The sequence below is a fragment of the Scophthalmus maximus genome, chromosome 21 (assembly GCF_022379125.1).
Source record: "Scophthalmus maximus strain ysfricsl-2021 chromosome 21, ASM2237912v1, whole genome shotgun sequence".
Taxonomy (NCBI): domain Eukaryota; kingdom Metazoa; phylum Chordata; class Actinopteri; order Pleuronectiformes; family Scophthalmidae; genus Scophthalmus; species Scophthalmus maximus.
In genome coordinates, this window is record NC_061535.1 from 4739399 (window position 1) to 4747500 (window position 8102).

At 44.5% G+C, this 8102-nt stretch overlaps 1 protein-coding gene across 3 annotated transcripts in view; it reads left to right on the top strand.

Moving 5' to 3' along the window:
• The window catches only part of pola1 (polymerase (DNA directed), alpha 1), a 48863-nt gene that overhangs the window by 33808 nt on the left and 6953 nt on the right, over positions 1-8102 (top strand). For all 3 annotated transcript variants that reach the window (XM_035619537.2, XM_035619538.2, XM_035619539.2), the window contains exon 36: positions 5760-5856. In XM_035619537.2, the coding sequence (XP_035475430.1) occupies positions 5760-5856 (97 nt within the window). The remainder of the gene's footprint in view (positions 1-5759; positions 5857-8102) is intronic.

Below are 8102 nucleotides of genomic sequence, written 5' to 3' on the forward strand. Positions count from 1 at the left end.
GGGCGTGACGGTTCAATCTGTTTTTTTATTTTTATTTTTATTGTCCTCTCTTACCCTGTCCCTTTCTTACCATTCCTGTCTCAACCCTTAACTCTCTATAGTCAATTCTTTTCTTCTTTTTTTTAATCTCATGTGCTCCTGCTCCTGTCTGTCCCCACTGGCTGCTGCTTTGCTGCGTCTGCCTCTGTGGCGACAGGTTGTAAACCACAAGGCCAATTTCTGCTGTCTCTGTAGCCACTTACGCGGCCATTGCTGTGTCTGAAGGTGCCGTGGCACTTTTCAACCGCAGGCTGAATAAAACATTTAACTCGCGCTGCTCACTCATGCCCCTTCTACTCTCCACCCGAAAACCTGTAGCCTGTCCTTATTTCACCTGGTCACCACCACACTTTTCGATTCCCTGCATGCTCATTAAATTGTCTTTTTATTGTACACATATTGAGGATAGGGGGTGAGACATTTCTAGGTAGAAAATAACATAAATATAATAAGCTAGATTCAATGAGAAAAAAAGGAAATATAAACTGTCAAAATTCAAAACAAATATAAGCACTTCCTCCCTCATATGAGAGGTGTTAATATCAAAAATCAATGTCAAAGTTGACCAACAGAGAGTGAGCAGTGACCTGTCTTCAGCGTTCATACTGTAGATTAAAAATGTTCAGAGAGACAGGGAACAAGCTAAACTGGTTAACAAAAAAAAGGGGGAATGTACATTCTAGGTAATATTTGCTGTGGAGCATTTTATGTCTCCTGCTAATTGATGGATGGACACGAATTTAAGCCGATTCATGAAATTTGTGCAGTGTTCATTTTAACCCGTGACTACATTATACCCAGCTTTAAATTAAAACGCCTGGAGAGTGGCACGTTTCAGCAGGATTTTGTCGACATCACGCGTCAAGGTTAGTCAGCGAAAATAAGGTAGCATTGTGTTCGTCCGGCGTTTCTGTGACGCTTGTGTCATGAATTCAACTTTATACAGAGAACGTGCTTTTGAAATTGATCATTTTGGCAAAAATTTGAAAGAATGCGGAACATTCTTTCTCCTGATTTTTGCTTGTGTCGTACTGTACAGTCACAGACTGAAGCTTCCACAACCTGGTGCAGAAGCTACATGTGGTCAACATTAACTGATTAATTATAAAAGTATACATTTTAATAAAAGCAGTAAACAAATAAAATGCGAAATAGATGGCAGCACACTAATGGAGGGGGGGGGGTTAATTGAAATGTCTTTTGAGTATTTAATGAATTCTGCATTAACATAACTTTCCTTTTTTTTCAGTGTTAGGTAACACTGTTGTCTGAATCAAGCTATTGAATAGAGATTAATAGCCCAGCAGCTTACATATTAAATTGCTGCCAATTATGCAAAGTACTCAAGAGGCCATTCATGGCTTTTTGAGCCGGTTGCAGACAGACTGCGCTCAAACAAGTGGAGAAGATGATGAGGCATCCACCAGTCTCCACGGAGAGCTCGTCTTTTTTTCTTTCTTTCTTTTTTCTAGATATATTAAATTCGTATTTCTGTGCATCCAGCCGGACTCTCTGCCTGCTGGTTCGCTCTGGCTACTTTACCTTTATGATTATTTTTTTTAATCTGCCTATATCGTCAGATCACCAAGCTAATATCGGCACCGGCCAGCAAGGCAATCAGCGTTTTGTATCTGTGTGCATGCTATACTAAATCCACTTGTTTGTGCCAGAGCTTCTGCGAAGGCGCTTCTTGTTTAAAACTCCGCTCTCCCTTTCCTCTCTTGCATCATGGCACATTTGCCATCGCCGTGGCTTCTAACTCTCCTCTCCTCTCCCCCCTTCCATCAGTCTCTCTCTCGCGCTGCCTCTTTCTTTTCCTCCCTCCCTTTCTCTCTGGACACAGATTCAGAGCGTGATCTGATCTCCATGTAATGGGAGAGTAATAGGCACTCTGCCTTGATTGGTTGGTAATTTTGGGGAGTTATGCACAGGTGCAATTTGTAATATTTTCAGTAAATTAAATTTCTTTATCTTCCTCTCTCCCTCCCTCCCTCCCTCCTCAGCACTTAACTCAATTGGGCTATTTTTTCCCCCCTCACCCTGTCTCAAATCTTTGTCCTAACTTTCCCTTTCTTTCCTCTTTTATTCAATGCTCCTTTCTGTTCATTTTCTCTCCCCTACACTCATTCTCTCCTCTCCTGGCTCACTCTCACTCTCCTCCTCTCACCCTCCCTCTCTGTCTCCCTCTTTCTCTCTCTCCTCGTTTTATTGATGTAAGCTCAGGCGCCCATTAGAGCTCCCTTTTTCCCTCTAGTGGAAATTGCAGCATGTTAATTTTCACACAAATTACGGCAATAGCAGGTATCTCTATTTGATACATTATAGCGGGAGCAATCAGAGATAATTGAGTGCCTTTCAGAGGGAGACGGCTGCATTCACTGCCAGCTCAAAGCTGCCCCATTATCGCCTAATCGCTCTTTAAACACTGAATTTTGCCGAACAAAAATTCTTGTCATAATTTTGCTTAAGTGTATTTGGAAATCACAGTCCTTTGAGTGAGGATAATTGAAATCAAATCCCTTTCACTGGAGCTGACATTTCTACATTTCCCCCCAATTGAAATTAATTTCAAAAATTGAGCATGAATATCTTCAAATAGCAGGCAATTATGCCTTTCAATGGGGAGAAATTACCGGTGCTGAATCGCTGGAGGTTCGCGGGCGAGAGCACCAGTTAAATGCCTTTGTTTCCTGCCGTGTTTGCCTAGTAAAGATTTACATATATTGACTCATTATGGTGTCTTGTGAAGCTGATCGGCGTGACTACCACAACCGGCACAAAAAAAAGAAAATGCTCATCGCATCTAAAAAAGCTCAAGAGTTGTAAAGCTCACAGCTGAGGGAAAATGTATGTTTGTTTCTCCGTCTCCCCCTCTCTTTCCTCACAGCCTCTCTTTCTGCAGCTGCAGTTGTGCGTAGGATATTGTGGCGTCGCCATTTACAACGCGTTTGCCTCACGAGCTGGAGAACAGCGTTGAGGAAAGTGCGCGACGCCCGATGCCTTGTTTGTGTCCCCGGTGCTGCCGTATTTTCCCTCTAAGTCGTATCTATGTCAAGGCGTTGAGGCGTTGCAGTCTGTCAGCAGTCGCACACTTTCCTTCCACTGTAAACTCTTGTTTGGCCTCCTGTGCTTCTATGACGTTCTAAGAGACACATTGTCGGGATGACTCCCTTTTCTTTAACTGCTTCGGCGATACACCCGAGTGGCAGTATAGCCCGCAAACGTTCCATGAAAAGATAGAAACAGGTGTTTTTAAGACTTCCGAGGACGAGTTGAGTGCTCCTCTTATTGTGTGAGCTGATTCAGACCCTGTTGCTCTGTGATTTGGATCAATTTGTCGGATTTAGCCTCCTTTTCTTACACCTTACTTTTCTTTTATTCCATACATCCCGTCTCCAACAAGGTCTTTCTTCCATCAACACTTGTGCACAAATCTGCCTCAACTGTGTTCCTGCGCGTGTGCCCAGAGGGGGAGTCAGTCGGGGAGCAGGGTGGCAAAGGAGCACGGGGGTACAAGGTGGGGGGTGGGGGGTCCTACGCTCCCGGGAGAGAGGCAATTTCACAGCTGGTTTGCTCCTCAGGCAGTCAGGCTGAAAATGCTGCAGATTTGTGGAGCAAATTGAAATGGTGTCAGTGCAGGAACAAAGCACCGAGCTGAATGACGAGGTAGGCGTGCGTGTGCGTGTGCGTGTGCGTGTGTGTGTGTGTGTGCGTGTGTGTGTGTGTGTGTGTGTGTGTGTGTGTGTGTGTGTGTGTGTGTGTGTGTGTGTGTGTGTGTGTGTGTGTGTGTGTGTGTGTGTGTGTGTGTGTGTGTGTGTGTGTGTGTGTGTGTGTGTGTGAGAGAGAGCAAGAGCAAGGTGGGGTTGAGGGGCTCCAAATTCAATAACAACCCAGTAAAAATTTTAGCCACGCCTTTCTGACACCTGTCAATCAGCATTCAGCCATTGGCCCGCCCACAATCAGCATTACATTGTTTGAACGCACATGTGTGCACTCACATGCGCGCGTGTTCACACGCTCTCTGTGTATTTTATTTTCCAAGAGGAAGAAGTGGTGCGCTGTGTTTGTGCCGACCGAGCTTGTTCAACCTTGGCAACCGTAACCGAGGCTCCATTATGGGATGTGCATGGTTTGGTTATTGTCTAGGCAGTGCCTCAATGGTCAACAGCTGTGCGTGCCATGTGGGCAGCCATAGCAGGCCATTAAACGCGCGCGCGCGCGCTCACACACACACACACACACACACACACACACACGCACACGCGCATTAACTCACTCTCCGATATTCACTCATCACATAGTTTCCATGTTACTTGCATTAGATGCTCTTGCCACTTGATTATGCCACAGCAGTAAAAACTGAAATTAAAATTACGCACATTGCCGATTGGCAGGTATAATGGGCACACACACAAACTCACTTCACTCACACACACACGGATTGGGGGGATTCTTCCTGGCGGTAATAATAAAGCACTCGGCGCACACCTGATGGCAGTGTGGGGTCGGGGCTTAGCGTGCCCTCTCCAGCGTAGCAGGGAAATGACGAGCCAATAACTGCAATTAAACATGCAGTATAATGGCTAATCAAATTGACAGCCTCGGCTGTTCGCATGCCTCTCTCACAATGGCTTATCACAACAAACTATTATGAGGGAGGGTGTTTCAGGCCCGATCCCCCCTTTTCTTTCTTTCTCTCTCTCTCTCTCTCTCTCTCTCTCTCTCTCTCTCGCTCTCCCTCCTTCGCTGTCTGACTCGCTCCATCTCTCACTTCTTCTTTCTGCGTCTTTACCATTTTCTCTCTTTTGCTCTCTTTTTTCCCCGCCACCTCTGTCTCGCTCATCCTCTTCGTCTCCCCCCCTCCCTCTGGCAGGCTGTCGTGTGGCTCCAGTTAATTGCAGTGGAGATTAACAAAGCAGGCAAATTTGTTTTCTTGCTTTACCGTGTCACACAAGGGGAAGGGAGATGTTTTCAGGGAGGTATAGTCTCTCGAGTGAGGCGCACGCTCGTGGAGTAGCATTCAATCAGCATGTTTTTCTTCAAATTGGTAAACCGGGTTTATTAATCTGTTTTGGACGCCTCTACTCCCTGCCACGATCTTCTTGACTCTGCTCTTAACGGATTAACATAATAGGAACTAATGACCTAATAAAAAAGGAGGAACAAGGGATGGCCGCAATGTTGATGTGTTAACTTAGGCGATACCAATGCTGCATTTTACACCATGTCGGCAGAATCTGTTGTTTTCCATCGATCATCCTAAGCACAAAGATTTTCAGGCTGCTATTGGATAAGATTTATAAGATTTGAGAAGCTGGCCCCATCACAGATTTGGCAATTTTAGATTATTATTCTGTTATTCTGTTATATTACCTCTAATTGCCTTGTTGTCGCATCAGATGAATGAAATTTGTGATTAATAAGGGTGTTTTTCTTGAGAAAACAGAAACAGACAAACACTGTCTAGCTATTTCTACAAGGCTCTCAATAAACATATTTTATTGAGGTGTAACTGTCTGCCATGGTGGCTTTGATATTTTGCCACCACTGATTAAGGAGATTCAGGTCTGGCCCATGACGTGACCAATCCACAGTAAATACAGTTTCTTTGTTAACGTCTTTCTGCTGTCGGTGAATTACACTCATGATGGCATGAATGAAATGTTTGTGGCGTGTTTTCCGTTGAAGTGACACTGTTTGCGTGTGTGTTCTGTACACAGTACTCGGAGAAGGCCCTCTACAACCAGCTCTGCTTCTACAGATTCATCTTTGACTGGGACTACGCCGCCACCAAAGTACTACAGGGTGAAGAGAAAAGTAAGACCGCACACGCACACACAAACACACACACACACACGCACACACAAACACACACACACACACACACACACACACATCGTACATGTCAACTGTACTGTTCTGTTTTGTCTTGTTCCCAACTTCCCAGTCTTTTACTCCCTCTCACAGGCTTTGTTTCTACATTTTGCACTGTAGTAGGTGTAAAACTAGGTCTACATTTTAAAATGATATCATAGTTTTTTCTTTTTTGGCCATTATTCTGCAACGCCGCGTTTGGAATTGAAATCAAGTTACCGGAGTCACTTTCCAAGTTCGAATTTTGATTTCCTAACAATGCTTCCTCACAAATACACGTACAACATGGCATTAGCAATCAATGGCTCTAAGCAAAACCCTTTATCGGGGCTGCACTTACAATACTCACCAATGATGTGACGCGCGCGCACACACGTAACAGAGTATGGGCATTGGATATGGGGAGGGGGGGTTAAGGACATTCAGCTCCTCAAGTCGACAGCCCTAATTCAGGAGACGGATTCAATCACACACACATACAGAATGCAAAACGCTCCAATCACTGGAAGAAAGAAGGAAAGAGCCCTCCATCGCTCTGCCTCTACCCCAACCCTCACTGTCCATCTCTGCCGCTTTCTCCCCTTAGCTCTCTCTCTCCCTCTCCCTCTCCTGGACAGGCACTCGTTTGGCTGTGTTGATTGAAAACAGGTTTTAGATTTGGGGAAATGATAGGGGGAGTAATGGGCGCGCTGACGAAAGGATAGCCCTTCTGCTGTAATGGGACATGGAGCGTATATTTCCCCCCTTGGACTCAAATAGACGCTACTTCAGCGCGCTGGTCGCGCTCAGTAGGCGTCCGCGACAGGGCCTCTTTATCCATAGTTCTCCCTGATTGATGTCACTTGATTAGAAAGGGCCGCCGGGCCGAGTGATTTATTTATTTGATTAAATATTTACGTATGCATGTTATTTATGTATGTATGCCCGAATGCCGTAAGTGTGTGCGCCGGGCCGGCCCTGAGGGGAGGCGGCGAAAAAGAGTGAGACAGCAGAGGTAAATATAGCGTGTAATCAACAGATGACCACTCAGAAGATGGAGGGAGCTGAAATAGAGGGATTGGACCGTTTGTGGAGGAGGGAGGGAAGGGAAGGGGTACTAACATGATTATAGCCTCCATTTTTTGCTTTCTTTTTATTTCTGTCTTTGCCAAGATGTGAGAAATCATCGCCAATCAATTCTCGACTCTCCTCCTTTCTTAATGCTCCTTTGCTTTGCAGTTATTTTTTTTTTTCATCTGGACTGCAGTTCAGCTCCTTGTCTCGCGACAGCTGCAACATTTTCTGATCGCACCAGATCGGTCTGTCACCAGTCATCATTCGATAAGACAGTGATAGGCTGAAACAAAAGACATCCCACATGTGCCGTGTGTCCACTTCCTTCTGCAAAATCAGACGCGTCATATTCACAGTGGAGGTTCCCATCATTTTGAGTTTGAGAACCCTCAGAATGAAGCAACGTCCATGTACAGGTTACTAAGTACATGTTACAGTTTCCAAGCATCTTGGAGCTTGGAGTGGTGCAGAGGGATTTTAGCTACCCAGATTTGTGATTGAGTTAAATTGGCTTAAAGAGGTGAAACTATTATTTCACACTGTAAAAGTAAAGATCAGACAAAAGTTTCCTGATGTTCCCTGAACCCCAGCTTGGTAAAAACAACTATCTGACTTGAGTCCTTTCAGATTACTGTAATTATTCATCAAACATTTCAATTTGGTTTTAGAAGTTCTGTAAATCGGGGAAAAACTCATCAGAGAGAACTGAAACATTGCATAACTCTTGCTTTGATGATTATGTTTAGATAAATATGGCTGACACTGGTATGGGCTAATGATTTCCCAATTTGCAAAAACAAAGAGGGAGACATTTTAGCCTTGAACAACTAATGCATCGTGTTCTAGTCATTATAGTACGAGGAGGCTGTCACCCGGTGGAGAGGACATATTTACAGACAATCTGTGAGGACTTGAACATAGCATGTAAAGGTCACTGATTTACTCATTGTTTTATGTGTCTTGCTACGCTGAAAAAAACCTAGTTTCTACATCCAAAAGATTAATCCAACACACACCAAACCACTGTTTATCATCGGATAGAGGGGAATGCATGTATACACACATACTCATGCTGCTATAAAAATATAGGTTTACGGTGTTATCCCTCCGTCCTGGGGCAGTAATACCCCATATTA